Raw genomic sequence first — 18,288 nt, 5'->3', positions numbered from 1 at the left:
CCTCAGGAGATTGCTCTGCTTGGGAGACAGTGTCTTTTGGTGTGTCGGGACATATTTGATCACAATGCGGCTCATTTTGACCACTGGGTTTGGTAAGTGTCACAGTGGGAGTCATTTGGCTTTTTGTTAGTTCCTTCGCAGGTTCAGCTGGAGATACCTTGAAAAGGTTAGAAAACCAGCCGGTTCCTGTATTTTGTTTTGGAATACTTTCAAGGAGTGAAGCTCGACCTGGAGAGGGGGCTCTAGAAGGAGTCGGGGATGAAGTAGTTGAAGTGACATTAGCATCTTCCCCTGTTCCAAATTTAAGAATCCCTGACAACACCCCACCTTCTGCTTTAGGTGCAGCTGCTGTGGAAACATTTTCAGACAAAAATGGGATTTTTAATTTGCTGCCCAGAAATGACTCCTCGGCAGGCTTGGCGTCACTCTGTGAGGCGTTTTCTGGGGGAACCGTTGACATGAGGGTAGAGAGAGATTTCTTAAAAGGACTGAAGAATCCGGTTTCTTCTGAACTTCCCTGGGGTTTTGCTTCAGAGACTCTTTGCTGAATATCAGGTAGCTCACCAGAGGACTCAGTCTCCGGAAGGAAGCTCCACTGACCCACTTATTGTTTCTTGGGAAAGCTCGATTGATCCACTTCCTGTATCTGGCAAAAGTTCAACTGATCCACTTGCTGAACCTGGTCTTATCTCTCCTGATGACTGCTGCTCTGTTTGTGAGCCTTCTCTGTTAGGACCGGGGACTCTGTTGACTTGCCCTGTTTGGGATTCTTTACCTGCACCAGACTGACTTATTTGCTCCGGTGGTTGAGGTGACGGCTCTCTGGTTGAAGGCGCACTGGAAAACAGCCTCAAAGGACTTAACCTTCCTAACATAGATTCAAACCCGGATGCAGACTGGTTAGCAGCTGACGCACCACCTTTTGCCTCTGTGGTAGCATGGGTCGATGTCTGGTTGGCATCGGCTTGTCTCGTGGGTTCGGGGGACTGAAAGGGCAAAAGGGACTGTAGAGAGAACTTCTTCTCTGTTGTGGGCTCCTGAGAGGCAGGCGGGACTATGGCCACCGGGGGAGAGGGGCCACCACTTTTAGGAATAAATGCAAGTAGCTTCGAAATTCCTGATTCGGGTTGGGGTGTCGTTTGGGAGGTAGTCGGTTCTGTTGCAGTTGCACCAGAAGTTTCAGAGGCTTCGGTACTAGCTTTAGGGATGAATGAGAACAATTTAGAAATACCAGAGTCAGTCTGTGGTGCCTGGGGAGATGGAGATATAACGGAGGCTTCCACCTCAGTCGGAGACTTTGATCCTGTGATTGTGCCAAACAACGAGCTCATTGCATTTTTCACTCCAGTTATGCCCTGTTCAACAGAACTTTCCTCTTTAATATCGGGTTTGACCATATCGCCGTCACTGTCTTCGGGTTTTAAACTCTTAGCCTCAGTAGGCAGGGCAGGTAGCTTTCTTCTGGGTGGCTTGGTCATTGATTCATAGTTATTGATCTCCTCCTCTTTTACAGCCAGGTATTCAGACACTGAGTGAACTAGGCTCCGCAGTTCACCCATTGGATCTATGTATTCATCACCCGGTTCCTCCACGGGAGACGACATCGGATCTTGTTGATCAGTATTAGCTGTTCTGCCTTTGCTTGTAAAATCCTGTCCTCTGAAAGGTTGCACATACTTGAAGGGATAGCTGTAGCTTTCATACTCAAAATTGCCATCTCCCTCTGTGAAAGCTAAATCCTCTAGTTCCTCCTCAGATCCGAATGAGTACTGCATCTCATCAGAACCAAGCGAGTTATATTCGATACGTCTTCTGATATGAGCGGCTTCCTCCTCCCGAGCCGCCTCCTGCTCACGAAAAGCAGCATAGCTCTCTAAAGTGTCTTCCAAGGCGGTTTTTGCCCACAGCCTGGTCTTGTAAAGCAGACTTTCTCTGTCTGTCGGCTGTCGCAGCTGCTTGACCGATGGAATAATGTCAATTTCAGGAGGAGACGATTCATCCTCAAAGCTGCCGGCGGCCTTGTAAACTAATCGTACCTCTCCGCTGCCAAAGCCACGCCTCTGCCTGGCCCTGCCATCTTGCTCCTGTGTCTCCTCCGGGGACAGTTCATCACACTCCACCGTCTGATAAAATCTGCTGCCTTTGGACTCACAGCTGTCACTGATTCGGTAGATGATATTTTTATCTTCATCCTCCCAAAGTTTCTGCTCAGTATCTAAATAGTCGTCTAACACACCTGAGTCGGGCACTTTATATTTGCTCTCCCAATCCTCTACACCCATCCCAGAGTCTACAGGAATTATTCTAACTCCTCTCTTACTGTTTGATCGTCTAAACACAATTAAAAATATATATATATATATCATGCAGGAAGAAGCAGCATGTGATGCAAAGAATGAAAAAAAAGAAGGAAGGGGATTAAAGAAGAACAAAAAGATGAGCATTAAAATGATTCAAAAGGACAGATTAAAGAAAATCAGAGTCAATGTACATAAAGATGGATAAAAGAAGTCAGGTTCACATTTAGAACAACAGAAAATTAGTGATTCTTTTTCAAAAGTTCATAGGTTTGGCTTAAAATTGTTAGCTTGTTTGGTGTGTGTTTTTTTAAACATGGATAGGAAAGTGAACTACTTAACTGAAAATGATAAACAAATTTTATTGCAACATTAGCTTAGGTAATAATAAAATAAAAAAGCCATGGCAAAAAGTGTTTCCAGTGACACAAACGTCATATTTTCAAAAACTGAGAGGCTTCATTGTCTCACATCGGTTTGAGATTATTATGTAAACCAATTACCTGCATATCCATTGGTTTTAAAGAGTTTTATTACTTTATGTTAACATGTCATGTTTGGCTAAGTGAGACTGGGCAGAACGTAATCTGTCTGGCATTTTGTTGTTTTTTGCTTCCTTTAAAAAAAAAAAAAAACATATATCATTCCAGGCCCCACCCCCCATGTTACTTTTCTTTGTTGTGTATTATTAAGTGCTTTGCACTAATCTTCTGTTCTATATAAAATTTCAAAATTACCGATAAAAGTCAGGTTTGCCATATTTCTGCAACTATTACCAATTAATTTATATTCCACTATAGTCATTTTATCAGTATAATCTAATCCACAGTCTTCATGCTATAAAAGAAGCTTCAAATCTGCTTAAAATGTCATGTTTTTGTGTGTGAAGTAAAGCAGGCAGTTTTCTTTGTTTTGCACTTAATTGGAAACAAACGTGAAAGAAAACTGCTCCTCCACGGTTCTCGATCATCCAGAACTTCAAACTGTGAGATTAAGCTGCAGCGAAGAAGGGACGTCTAACGGTGTCCAGCAAGGCCAACAGCCTCGTTCTGAACAGCGATCAACATGTGGCCGCCGGTGCAGAGTTCATTCAACGTCTGCAGCAGGTGGGTGTTAGTGGGGCAGCAAAGAAAAACAGCAAGGATAGACTGACGTTCTGCAGGAAGCAATGGCAGGAAGCAGTAGACTGGTGCTAAATTAAATGATGAATCCTCTTTCTGAATGTTAAAGTGTTTTTTTCATTTCGTTGACATCAGCCTAACAGTTTGACTAAAGATGAAAATTTGCCACTCATAAATTTAGGTGCTAATGTTCATTAATATATATTTTGCCTCATTAGAAAAATAAATTAAATGTTTGTAGATCTGAATTGTTTTTTTATTTGTTATTGTCAAAAAATAGGAATTTTCAAGCAAAACTCACCAAAATCCTGAATATTGTCATTGTTCTGATTGTATTATGTAATTTAAAAAGCAAAAAATCTGAAAATGATGAAGCCAAAAAAAATCACACTTGTGTCACTGCTAAAACTTTTGACCAAGACTGTGTGTGTGTGTATATATTTACACTGTACAGGTAGAAAAATGTGTGTGTGAGTGTGTTCGTGTTTACCTGTTTGCCCTCATTTCTCTATAGTCTAGATCATAACTTTGTACAGAGTCAGACTCCCTACATGGACTCTGACGTTGGGGCCTGCGGCCTATGGGGTACTGGTGGACAGACGAATTTGTTTGGGAGGCGTTGTGGAAGGGCGGCGGTCGGTTCCCCGTCTCACTGCGGTAGTCGCTGTCTCGGTCGTCCACGGCGCTGTCGTGGTCATCGTACGCTGGGTTGGAAACAATGCAAAAAGTTTGGAGAAGCATTTCTACCTTTTCTTTCATTGGGTTAGGATGTTTCAAAAATGGGAAGAAGGCATTCAGGCAATTAAAATATCTGAACAAATAGCGCCCTCTTGTGGTAGCATGCAAACAACACAAGAAGGAGGAACACTGGTGTGAAAGTTCAGTGTAAAACAATGTGACTCCAAATAAAACACTGCACAACAGGACAGGCCAACATGTTTGTACTTCCAGTAGGACAGGACACATATTAGGATGATTTGTGGCGAGATGATGAGCCATTCTGCAACATGCAAACATGGAGAGAATAACGCCTCACATGAGGAAAATCAATAAATAACCACATACTTTGCTGGTCAGTCCATCCAAAATAACTCCAGCTGCCTGGTGGAATGAAGGAGAGTTTCCAAAAAAAGAGAAGTAAAGCCTATTACTGGAGAAATTAACCAGTAGCTGTGTTGCCATGGCCAAATGAGGTTTTTGCATGAAAGTAAAACACAACCAAATGTGTTTGACTTGATGATAGATGTGTGAAGCACTGGGTTGCACTGATAACATAAATCCTCTTTTATTATGAAAGTGTGAAAATATGTAAAAAAACAATTTACTTTTATAATTCTTATAATTATCCCCTCTAATTAGCGTCAATGCATCGATCATAAATCCGGTTTATTGTTTTAAAATAAAGTCAGATCCACATTTGTACAGTTCTATTAATCAGTTAACATTTAAAAACTTACTTAATAAATAAAACAACTGAAACTGTTGTTTTTAATGGCATGGATGATTTCCAAAATACAGTTTAATAATATTTTAGATGGACTTACAGCACTGTGGGGGCATAGATGGCTTTCTTCTTCCCGGGACCTCTCCTGGTAAAGGATACTGAAGCAGCAAAAATAATAGAGGAGAATCAGGAAAGGTATAAAAAAATAAAGAATAAAATTGGTTTAAACGGCTTCCCACAGCTGTTCCCTGCAATCATTGCCTTAATTTAACACAAGGTGGCAGCAAAGAGCCAAACAAGCCTCAGCAGAGGGAGACGCTGAGTTTGATCTTGTGTTAAAACCAAAACTAAAAGGGAAAAAAAATGGTATATTGTTTTAATTTGTTGAAGATTAGTTTGCATTTCTTCAATGGAAAAATATGCATAACAATAAACAATTAAGTGCAACAGTCAAAATCAATGTTTTTATGACAAAATATTCCATATTAATAAAAGTTTTAACCAAAAAAAGAAACAAACATTCAAACTTTATAGTTTCACCTGGAGCTACTGTTATATTACAAGGAGAAACGGGGGTTGTGTTGAACATGTGTTCATACTTGAGATTATATTTTATTTTTTGCCTGTGATATTTCAGAAGACATTGAGTTTAATTTAGATTAAAACTCTAGTTCTGGTATTTTAGAAGAAGACTGAGTTTGATTTCCTCCAGAGTTTAAATTTCTATATGTGAAATAGCCCCTTCACAGAATATGGTAATAAACTAAAAATAAATATTTAATCTGTGTTAAAACTGCAGAATACTGCAGATTCACTCCTTACTGTATGCATGCAAAAGTCCAAATGCACTTCACATAGAAACAACTAGGTTACAGAAAGTGGTATTTTAGCCTTTTTAAAGATTAATAGCAGGAAACAATTAGTGAACCGACCTCATCGTGTATCTGCATGGTGTTGATCCGCTCCAGCTTACTGGTCCAGTACTGCGCCTCGTCTTCTGGGATATCTGCATGGTGGAAATGGAGCAAAGTGAGAAAGTTACCAAAGAGCTGCAGGCATGGACAGGAGGGATAGTTCAAATGACGGATGAAGAAAACAAAAGGCAACAATAAAAACACCTGATCCATGAAAAATGGGAAGTTAAGTCAGCCAAAGTGCAGAAAGAAATGACGGACCAGGAGCGCTGGGGCTCCACCCTTATCCCTCTTCTCCCCCCCCCCACCCCATCCTCGGTGGACTCTCCCTTCCAAGCTGCTTGATGTGCTCAAAGCTTATATTCATGCAATTTTGATGACGGTTAAATGGGAACTTCTCTTTCATTTTTTTTTTTTTTTTATTAACCAGCAGCTTTGGGGTTGCAAAGCCAATACAGATTTTAAAAATGAGACAAAAGAAAAAGCAGAGGAAGAAGAAAGGAACAATTTTCATATAAATACAATACAATAAATCTTCATACTTTCAATTAGGGAAACACTGACATAAAAGTTTCAACAACAGATACTGATATTGCTGTTATGGCCAAAAAGCGATCTTATATGTAATTACATATATTTCCCCTACTCATTTGACCCTAGAAAAAAACTACCACACTGCTGACATCACCTCTCTGCTTAACTTAAACAGCCCATAAGCCTGTGGTGCATCACCATCATTGTAACATGACCAAACAAAGATGGCCAAAGCTGAAGTCAAAGCAGAGATCTCGTGCATCACTACCTCAAATAACAAGTAACATCAATAGTTGATCTAAGAATGCTATTTCTAAAGCATATATATATATATATATATATATATATATATATATATATATATATATATATATATATATATATATATATATATATATACATACCCACAGGCCCCAGTTTGCTCCCCGTAAATGCATTTTAAGTGCAAAAGACAGATTTAGGTGGAACGTACAACTGCAATAACAATTGTGGTCGTCTTCTTCTTCCAAAACACTTTTTTACATCCCTAAAAAGGTGAATCCCTCTTTCCTTGATGAAACTTAATTGAACAAATCGATCAGAACAGCTGCTCCACAGTCTTCTCTATTACTGGCCTGAGCAAAAAATATGTTTTAGTGGTATCAGATGAATACCTTATTACATTTTCATCTGATACCACTAACGTGCCAAATAAGTAAATAATATTAGATTTCAGTTTTCCGAAAGAGGATAAAAATGTTTTGCTGAATATTAATATTAGCGTTAATGTGCTCCTCTAGTCCAGTCATTAGCGCGGTTTCAGTTATTTTGTCAGGAATTTTTAAAGGACTATTGTAAAGCATTGCCTATTTCCTTTTTATTTACACTTCTGTCCTCTAACATCTTAAACCACCAGTCCCTGAAAGTCTCAGTTTTTCTGTCAGTGACGCCGTGATACGCACCGAAGGGAAGCTCAAAGCGGGTGTCCAGCAGCACCTGGTGTGCAGTTGGGTTGGTGGTTCCACAGATCTGGTCCTCCTTCATTAACACCTCAGAGTCCAGAGCAGTCCACTCTCCTGGTCCCTCCTGGAAAACAGAAGAGCAAAGACACAGAAAAAAATGTTGATTAAGAAAGAAAAATAGGGAGAAAGTGAAGAAAATGACAGACAGCTTTTTACGCCTGTCAACAGAAAATGCTGCTTTTTGTATCATGAGAGGTTATTAACTAAAAGCTCACTGATATAGGTTTGTGATAAAGTTTCATTTTTTCTTGTTTTTAATATTTGCTTTTAGTTTCTATTTTCCCATGTTTTATTTTGTTCCTACATTTTATTCCAACTTGCTTTTATTCTGTTTAATTTTCCTATATTTCAATCATGTAAAGCACTTTGCATTGTCTTTGTACTGAAATGTGCTATACAAATAAATCTTGCCTTTAAGATCTCTTCGTAATTGCAAATATTGTACAAATTATTAAAACCATCGGAAGCAGAGTGGACTTGTTATCCTGCAGCTACGGATCATAAGATAATAAGAGTTTAAAGCACTGGAAAATGTTAAAGGGTAAATATTAATGTTTTAAATCCTTCCTTTTCTCATTCAAATCCTCCATTTGGGGGTCTGTAAAAACGGGAACTGCGATGCTTTGGTCTGAATTCTTCGTCAGTGAAGCTCCAGAGACTCCTCTTCTAACCCATTAGCAGCCTCTGAGACCTTTTCCGTTACGTTTTGATGCAGCCCTTCACGCCCGGCCCCCCACCATTCTCCAACTCCACCCTCTTCAACATTTTTTGTAGTTTAATGGCCAAGATACTATTATCGAGCACAAGAGAAACTTTTTATTCCCAGATTTCTTGACAAAACATCAGCGGCAGACGTTTTCCATCCAGGCTTACACGTCGGAGCCAGAGTCTGACCCAGAGCAGGAGGAAACAATGCCGCTTATATTCTACTCAAAAGAGGCACTACGGTTGTGCTCTTAAGAAACTAAAGGCGAGCGCACAGCAACGCTATGATACCTAGAATAAAGTCTGTAGAAATTTCTAAGTTATCAGCAGCTGAACGCTTTGCTGTGTCCTTCGTTTTCAGACTCTGAAGGAACTGAGCCCTCGATCAGATGAAGTCCCTCTTCACTACCGGCAAAAATTACTGAAGCTTTGATCCTTCAAGTGCTTCGTGCAAATGAGGAGGACTTTCCCCACTGATGCGGGTACATTCCCACGAAAATTAATGTTAAACTAGGCGATTCGACTAGTTTCTGATAATAAACAACACTATGGAAGACAAAATTAAACTTTTCACTGCTTCCAGGTTTGGTATTAACTAGGGCTGTGAATAGAAATACATACAAAGATTATTTTTTGATGTTTTTAAAAACGATTTAATATCAATATTCTGGCTTTCAATATCAGTATACCTCCCAACCTCTAGGTGGTGTTATTATTGTTCACAGTGAGGAAGAGCAAGTGAGACGAATTTGCAGAATGGCCGACAGGATTTTAGAAGCACATTCGCCCCTGAAATCAAAGCTTTGGGCACATTTTTGGTTTCTGTGATACGTTAAATGCATTGAACCAAATGCACTTTGTTTTCCTGTTAATACATCAGTGTTCAATAAATTGAACATAAATATAATATTTGGCTGGTTTTGGTGATTAAATGAGTTTGAGCATTAATTTGAAAGTAATAAATATCGATACTGGAGTCAAATCAAATCAAGCTGAGCTGTGTATCGAGAATCGTATCGAATCGGCTCATCCAGCCCAACCTAGGTCATGTGACCCAGAGCGGCACTCTAGGTCACATGACCCGTCCAGCAAGGGATCCGACCCTCTCAAGTTACATAGTCGAGTTTTTGAAGAAGGGCGGCCCGAACAGAGCATCTATACAGTGCTGCATACTGACCTAAAAAACTATTTAATATATCTGAAATTAAGCTAATACTTGGGTCAAAATGTTCTAAATGAACAGTAGAACTGAATATCATCAACATAGAAATGATGAGACACATCAGGAAAATGCTTGATTATTTGTGCCAGGAGGAAAATATAGAAAGGAAAGCGAACTGGACCGTGACTGAACCCTGTGGTACTCCACAGGTACTCAGAGTCTGATATTAGAATCAGACATACTTTAATAATCCCAAAGGGAAATTACTTAATGATACGGTTTGCAAAAACACTAAATGTTCTGCCAGAAGATAGGAGTTAAACCACTCTAGAGCTAGACCTGATAGACCAACTACATCTTAGAGCCAATTGAAAAAATATATTTACAAAATAAAAGCAGTTTAAAGGAATAAAAAGCAGGTGAAAAAAACAACAAGACATGAACGACCACAACAAAAATAGCTCATTAAAGGATATATTAGTGTTTCTCTAGGTGTGTCTTAAAGCAGTAATTCACATCTGTGCATCAATAGTATGTATTGATGCTTATAATGGGTCTCCCTCCTCTGCTGATCATCAATACTGTTAATGTAGTTCCAAGCAAAGACGTGAAAGACTCCTTTTGCTAATACGTTTAATTTAATGAAAGTTACTTTAGAAACCCTCTCTGTGATTTGATTTTCAAAGGAGCCTTTTGACAGCAGCAAAAGTCGTCTGAGGGGTAAACCGCAGAGGAATATGGGCAATTAATCGGCTTAAACGCTATTAGTCGATTACTGAAATCATCTTTCATCTAATTTAGCCATCGAATAATCGCTAACTGGACTATACAGACTGTATAAGTTAAATTTGCTCAATCCAGAACGCCTCAAGTGGGATGGTTTTAGTTTCACCTGGTCCAGGTTCTGTTAAAAAAAAGTCTCCCATTAAGCACCTTTTGCTGTCCGATTATTAATCAGTTCCCAGGCCAGCAGGGAGACAGTTATTTTTCCAACTCAATTAAAAACTGAAAATTAGAAGTAAAATTTAAACCGACACACTGAGAGTGAGAGAAAGTACAACCTGTTGTATGGAAATGTTGAGTTTATTCAAGGAGAGACATTAAGAGCTGTGCCGGCCCAAGGCATACATGAACTAAGCCTCCCTGATTGTTTGGGCCCCCAAACAATTCAAGCATTTTTAGGGTTAACACAGACCACAGATATAACATTTTTATATTTGTTTATTGAGAATAAGAATTGTATTAAATTTGATGGTTTCAGAAAACTAAAAGTTAAAAATGTAAGATTCAAAGTAATTGCCAAGTTTGTTTCGTAAGAGTACCAACAATAAACTTCACTGTTTGTTGTGTTAACATAATTAAATCTAAAGTTGTGAGTTTAATCGGGTCTCTGAGCTTGGTTTATTCACACGTATATCTCAGAAGTTGATAACTAAATCTTCACGATCCCTTTTTAAGCTCATGCAGTTAAACTTGGCCACCTCTCCCAGGTTTTACCAACGAGGCCCACACAACCATGGCACAGCCTGGAACAAACTCTCACTGATCTCAGGTGATATAAGCAACAAATACCAAAAATACTCTTTAAACTGATGGTCACATTTCACACATCATTTCAGTACAAAGACAACGCAAAGTGCTTTACGTGATTAAAATATGGGAAAATAAAAACAGAATAAAAGCAAGTTGGAATACAATGTACAAGAAACGAAACAAAATCAAACATCGGAAAATGATAACAGTTGGACGACAAACTTCAAAATGATGTTTCAGTAAAACGGTTTAACTAGAACAGTCGAAAGCAATCCTGAACAAATGTGTTTTTAATCTTAATTTAAAGGAACTCAGGCTTTCAGCACTTTCACAGTTTTCTGGTTTGTTCCAGATAAGCAGAGCATAGGAACTAAATGCTGCTTAAATATAAACTCTAATGCTGAGAAAAAATGTACAAGAACTTCTGTACTTAAACTTCTGTACTTACACTAACGTTCCAATAAATTGGAGAGAAAAAACAACTTTAATTACCTCATCAGACTGATGAATGGTGTCCAGCGGTATCAGAGCCGTGCCGATCATGGTGTCCCAGATCAGGCCTTTGTTCCACAGCTCCACCACCAGATCTGACTCCAGATTGCTGATCTCGCTGTAGAAACACACAAACACGAAGCAGCATCAGCAACATATAATTTAGGTGTATTTGAGGGATTCAGGCTGAGGCTTTTAAAACTAAAACACTGTACAAACTGTAAAGCATGGTGATGGTAGGGTCATGATGCGCGCTGTTATGCTACCAATGGTACTTGTGCATCGAGTAATGAGGAAGAACTGGCTCACATTAACTGAGTAGCTGAACGGTTTAAAATTTTAGCACAGCTGGTGTTTCCAACAAGGGACAACAACACACAGCAAAGCTGATTTTGGAACAGATAAAGCCGGTTAATATTCTGCGTCTGCCATGAGTTTCCCCAAAGTGATGGAAAATGTGTTAAACTATGTTTGAAGGTCTGGAATAGAATTTAAAATTCTCCTTCTAACGTATAAAGCCCTTAATAATCAAGCTCCATCATATATCAGAGCTCTGATTACCCCGTATGTTCCTAAACAGAGCACTTCGCTCTCAGACCGCAGGTCTGCTGGTGGTTCCTAGAGTCTCTAAAAGTAGAATGGGAGGCAGATCCTTTAGTTATCAGGCTCCTCTCCTGTGGAAACCAACTCCCAGTTTTGGTCCGTGAGGCAGACACCCCGTCTACTTTTAAGACTAGGCTTAAAACTTTCCTTTTTGACAAAGCTTCTAGTCAGAGTGGCTCATGTTACCCTGAGCTATCTCTATAGTTATGCTGCTATAGGCTTAGGCTGATGGAGGACATTCAGGGTCTATTTTCTCACTCTACTGATTTCTACTGTTCTCCAGTTTTGCATTGTATTTACATTGAACATGACTGTCGTCATTCAGCTTTTAACTTTTTGCTCTCTCTCTTTTTTCTTCATAGTAGGTACACTGGTCTGGCGTCTCTGTTAACTTTGACATCATCCAGAGAAGACGACTCACCTCGCTACTACCATCTAATGTAGAACAGATTACTAGATCAATGTGTGCTTCTGTGCTTTTTGTTTCTCTGTGTGTCTCTGTTCTGTCTTTCTGTAACCCCAGTCGGTCGAGGCAGATGACCGTTATACTGAGCCCGGTTCTGCAGGAGGTTTTCCTTCCCGTTAATGGGGAGTTTTTTCTTCCCACTGTCGCTTCATGCTTGCTCAGTATGAGGGATTGCAGCAAAGCCATGGACAATGCAGACGACTGTCCACTGTGGCTCTACGGTTCCCCAGGAGTGAATGCTGCTTGTCGGGACTTTGATGCAATCAACTGGTTTCCTTAAATAGGAAATTTTTAACCAATCTGTATAATATGATTGAACTTGATTTTGTAAAGTGCCTTGAGATGACATGTTTCATGATTTGGCGCTATATAAATAAATTGAATTGAATTGAATTGAATTGGTCACTGCGACTAAACTCCACCAACCTCTGCCTAGAAGCGTGGTCAAAGATCTGGTCTGAAATGTAGCAGGAGCCTTTTGACAGCAGCAAAAGTCGTCTGAGGGGTAAACTGCAGAGGAATATGGGTAATTAATCGGCTAATCGGCAGAAAATGAAAGTATTTCTGATTCTGATTAATCGTTATTAGTCCATTACTGAAATAAATGTAATATAATTTAGTAATAGTAATAATCACTAACTGACGTATACAGACTGTAAACATGCTATTTGCTGGAAAAAAAAATACATTTTATCTTTAAAATTTGCTCAATCCAGAACGCCTCAATTGGGATGGTTGTAGTTTCACTTGGTCAAGTTATAAAAAAAGTCTCCTATTAAGCATCTTTAGGTGTCCGATTATTAATCATTCCTAAAAACACAGATTCTAATCAGTCCAACTTCCCATCTTCTGACGATTATGAAATTATATAGAGTATAGATAGATAGATAGATAGATAGATAGATGATAGATAGATAGATAGATAGATAGTAGATAGATAGATATAATAGATAGATGATCGATAGATAGATAGATAGTAGGATAGCTAGTGGTAGATAGATAGATAGACAAAATTACATTTGTTGTAAGCATTACATTTTTTACATGCTTTTTTGCCATTTAAACTTTATTGCACATTTTAAATGTGTGAGTAATGTTTTTTTATGCAAAGTGCTTGTTTAATGAGCTATGTAAAATTTACTAGGTGTATTTTCTTATATTAATCAATTATTTAAAAAAAAAAGTGATAGATAATTACAAAAATAATCGATGGCTACAGCGCTAAAAGGAATATGTAATCAAATTTGTGCATATGTTTTACTGTTATGAAACAAATTCTTTCAAGTTAAAACAGAAACACAGACATTATTTATGGAAATAATCCAAGTTGTTAATAAGTAATATTCTCAGGGAAAGGATGCTGCATAAAAATTAATGATGGAGCATGTTTGAACTCTTAACACAACTTAAAACAGGGCGACTTGTTTTAACCAGCAAGTTAACTGTCTTGACATGAATCATATAAGGGGACATAAAAGTTTTTTAATTTTCATATTACCTAAATAGTTACAGTACTGAAGCTCCTGTGAACTCACATCCATCAAAGTAAAAATGACATCTGCTGCATGGTTTTACTTCTACCATTATTCTGCCTCCTTCGGGTCAAGCAAGTGCACCAGTTTTGTGTGAAACAGTGAGGGTGAAGGATGAACAGCTGTCATCTTCTCTGAAGAGAAAACCAGCAAGCCAACTCTCTCCTCTGCTCATCTGCATATTCATATTCACATTCTCACTCACATTCATATCGCCTCGGTTATTGCCCGTCAATCATCTCCGATGACTCTTCGCAGCTTGGATGATGGAGAGAAGGTGGGTGGGAGATGCTAGGTGGCAGCGCCTGTGTGCATGTGTGCATGTGTGCAGTGTGCATGTGTGCATGGTGTGCCTGTGTGCACCCGTGTTATGTTGCCTCTTCAGGACCGTTTCCTGAATTTCCTCCCAACGTTATGAAGACCCGACACCCCTGGGGACAACAGCCCCGCTATAATGCAGTGGAGCCCTGATTCTAACCGGCTTAGAGGTTGGTGGGACTCAAGTTTTGCTTAAGGTTAGGGTTAAGCATAAATGCAGTTACTAAAATGAAAGGAAGTCAACACAAAGTCCCCAAACATGGGGAGAAATATAAACTATATTTAAACTAGAGTTGCTTAAAATAAACGTCTCAGGCTAAGTTACTACATTTAAAGCAACAAACTAGTCAGTTTTGTCTCTTGCCCCATAGGGCTGGACGATAATTCAATAACAATATATAATGATCGATAGGCGTATAGCATGATAGAAAAACAGGGTCAATAAAGTTCAGTTTCCTTCCTTATGTATTCTAGCCATGTAGGTTAATATTACAGTCATTACACCCTCCCAACCAATCACAACGCAGACCCAGGAACCAAGCTCCGCCCCCTTCAGAGAGTTCAGAGAGCACGCATTCTTTTCTTTTTAAAACATGCAGTTTTGGTAAAAAGTTGAGTTTTAATTCAGTGTTTGTGTTTTTGGATGTAAACATAAGTTGCTAAGCAACAGCATAAAATAGCCAGGGCTGTAACTTAAAATATTTGTTTTGATTTTGTTGATAATTATCGATATTGATCAATATGATTTCTATTTCATCAATACGCTTTTTTTTCTATATCGCACAGCCCTGTCGCCTGCCCTTAATTAATGCAGAATAAATACTTTTCAATGAGTGTAATTTCTAACATCTCTATAAACTATGTATTATCCATCTATAAGGTGAGCATCATATTGTGTTTCATGTACCTGGAATCTAACAAAACATTTAGAGCAGCGGAGTTATGGTTAAGCAATAGCTTGTGGAAAAATCTGAATTTGCATTTTTGCTGTTTGACATCGGAAAGGTTTGACCTGGGGACGAAAAACATAAACTATAATCGATAGTGTTTGAAAACTGCTAAAAACCGTATGTGTGATTGGGATTGTTACATTCCAGATACACATGCGTGTAGAGGCAAGGACTTTAATAAAAATGAGAGAAAAAGCACACAAAATAAATATTATAAAGACCCTCAAACACTTTGGAGAATTTTGATCAAGACAAAAAAATCTAAACATTATACAAGCTTTATTGTCATTTTATATGCACAGAGTGTACAGAGTGCATACAAAACGAAATTTCGTTGCATAAAGCTTACGAAATGTAATGAGATTGCAATTAAAATAAATAACATTACAATATAGAGTGCAGCAGGGAACTTGAAAAGTTCAATGTTGGCAGTGCAAAATAATATTTGGTGCAAAAATGCAGTAAATGTTCAGCTGTGTACTTTCAAATTTAAATGTCTTATAAAAATTTTGCAGTGGTGGCAGTGCAAAATAATAATGAAAAATGGTCATAAAGTTCAGTTATTATGAAAGTCAGGATTATATTTTTTATGCCCCATCTGGTTTTCCTTTGCATTTTCTCAGCTAAATCTGCATCTTGAAAACAATCTTTAATAATAAATGTTATCATGCATGTCTCTGACTTTTCTTTTTTTTTTGTGGAGGCTATTTTTGTTTTAATCTGCGCTCTTCTGAAAAAACTGACACATTGGGAGCAGAGAGGGCCAAGGTGAGCTGCGATGTTACATAAGATGGCAGACCTGGATCTGCTGGTTTAAAGGGGGAAAAAAAATACAGTTTTAGTTGCACACTCCCTATAATCTACAGGATTATGTAATCTAAACCTCAAAGCGGAAATTCTCATATGATTAGAAAAATCTGGCGTCCGCTCATGCTGTCCTCTGAACGACAGAGCCGAAGTGAGCGTTTGAGTTGGGTATTTTTATTTTTTTAGATTCACTCCTGAGGGACGGCAGTCAGAGTCGGTCTTTTTACGCCACAGATGTCGCACGCAGACAGACGTCGGCACGCACACCGACACACAGCCATGCGGCAGGAGGCCGCGTGTTTGCGCTGAGCTTGAGACCCGACAGACGGCGTGCTCTCTGGTGGAGACCGGAGATCAGCCAAGTCACCGGCTTCAAACACGTTCCTGCTGGGAAAGCTCTGCACAACACACGCTCCCGTTTCAGGATCAAGAATCCCAGAACAAATGAGTGGGAGCAATATTTCCTCTTCCTCGGCGCGCCATGTGTCTTTGTGTTCAAGAGACATTCGCTTTGTTTGCTTTGTAGGTCTTGAAGAGTGGTTTGTCTGTTTTTCATGAAATGAGATGTTTTAGTCTAACCCAAAAAAACCCAATCATGTTCGGCACAAAGGAAACTCCATTCAGCTACCCGCTCACAACACTTTACTCTCCACCACTGTGTTAACTGACCCCATTCAATAATCGTAATTAAATCAATACCGTCTACAACAAAATGATTTTAGCTTCTCCCAATTAAAGCCTCCTTTCGTAAATCTTGAATCCATCCTTTTCTGCTTTCACACAAACCAAAGCTGCAGTCAATACACTTCTTTAAGGTGAAAGGGTTACGTTACGTTTGTGCATAAGTGTTATTCATCACCAGATGTAAATGCATCAATAAAATACCAAAATTTAGATTTGGAACAGTATAAGCAGTTAGGTTGCCAACTCCTTGGAAATTAAATAAATAATAATAAAAAAAGGGAAACTTGCTGGCCACACTGCAAAAACGAAACTAAAAGTAAGTAAAATCTTGAAATGAATGAATTTCCCCTTGATTTCAGCAGACAAGTTGAAATGATCTGCCAATGGATTCAGATTTTTGCATTTAAAATAGGAACAATTCAAGTGCATTATATCTAATTATCTTATTAACAATTATAAAATACTCATTCAATTGGAAGATAATCTTATTTATCTGCTCAAATCAAGGACAAATACACAAATTCAGAGAGAAGTTTACTTACTTTTTGCATTGTTTATCCACCCTACTGAGACGATTCATCTTTTTTGCCTTTTTTTCGTTGTGAAAGTATTTTGTAAACACTTGACTCAAACCCAAATTTAATTAGACATACTTCTGTTTCTAAATATAGAACAGTTTCTTTTTTTCAAGCGAACCTTATAAGTAATCTATATCGGACTCAACACAACCAAGTGATCACACTGCAAAAATGTGACTAAAAATAAGTAACGTTTCTTGAAATTAGTGTATTTGTCCTTGATTTGAGCAGCAAGTTTAACTGATCTGCCAATGGAATCAGATTTTTGCACCTAAAATAGGGACAACTCATCTTCTTCATATATGTTATTTGAAGTGCAGTTTACCTAATTATCTTATTTTAAGTGTAAAAATACTAATTCCATTGGCAAATCATTTTTACCTGCTCAAATAAGGACAAAGACACTAATTTCAAGAAATCTGGCTATAATCCTTATGTTGTATACTAGTTATTGTTTAGTAAATATAAAAACATTTTTACGTTGTCCAGTGGTCAAGGGGTTTCATGGGGACAGGTTAGTGGTGGTTGCACAAAATGTTTAAATAACATAAAATGTGAAAGAGAACCATTTGAAAAACTCATTAATTAACTTTAAGATGTACGCGAACAATAACTTTGTGGCAGAACATTTGATTGAAAAGTCTCATCGGAAGACATAAACCATCTTTACCTGTAGAAATTCGGGACAAATCATCTTGCACAAACTTGAAAACCTGCCCAAAAAAAGGCCTTTAACAATGTAGCCTTCCCCTGAGCCAGTCCTGAGCATCTTAACACAGTTTTCCAACAAACCTGGACAGGTAATTGAGTGCAGTTTCAATAAAGTTGTCATTTAAAAAAAAAAAAAAGGAATTATAATTTGTGGACTTTAACATTTCCAGCTTAGAAAGTCTACAAGAAGCTCGTCTGTTTACTTCTGAGACCAAAGTCAGAATTAATGGACTTTATTTTAATACCACTTCATTTTTTTTTTTGGAATGGCCCTAATTATCTTCTGCACAGACTTGATAAGGTCAATGTGCTGAGGAGCTTTTTAGTTTAAAAAAATAAAAAAATAATAATAATGTTCCGTTATAGGGGACATGTTGATTCTGCAACATGACCACAAAAACATTATGGACTTCTGTTTGAAGCCAATCAACAGTTT

At 38.3% G+C, this 18,288-nt stretch overlaps 1 protein-coding gene across 1 annotated transcript in view; it reads right to left on the bottom strand.

The window, feature by feature from the left end:
- Positions 1–572: 572 nt before the first annotated feature.
- The window catches only part of LOC110368697, an 81,877-nt gene continuing 64,161 nt past the window's right edge, over positions 573–18,288 (bottom strand). Inside the window, exons 11-17 of the mRNA XM_036143793.1 lie at positions 11,204–11,321; positions 7,252–7,375; positions 5,795–5,868; positions 4,963–5,020; positions 4,484–4,519; positions 3,909–4,122; positions 573–2,331 (exon numbers count right to left, since the gene is read on the bottom strand). Of these exons, the coding sequence (XP_035999686.1) occupies positions 573–2,331; positions 3,909–4,122; positions 4,484–4,519; positions 4,963–5,020; positions 5,795–5,868; positions 7,252–7,375; positions 11,204–11,321 (2,383 nt within the window). The remainder of the gene's footprint in view (positions 2,332–3,908; positions 4,123–4,483; positions 4,520–4,962; positions 5,021–5,794; positions 5,869–7,251; positions 7,376–11,203; positions 11,322–18,288) is intronic.

This window comes from Fundulus heteroclitus, chromosome 12 (assembly GCF_011125445.2).
Source record: "Fundulus heteroclitus isolate FHET01 chromosome 12, MU-UCD_Fhet_4.1, whole genome shotgun sequence".
Taxonomy (NCBI): Eukaryota; Metazoa; Chordata; class Actinopteri; order Cyprinodontiformes; family Fundulidae; genus Fundulus; species Fundulus heteroclitus.
This window is presented reverse-complemented; position numbering and strand designations above follow the sequence as displayed.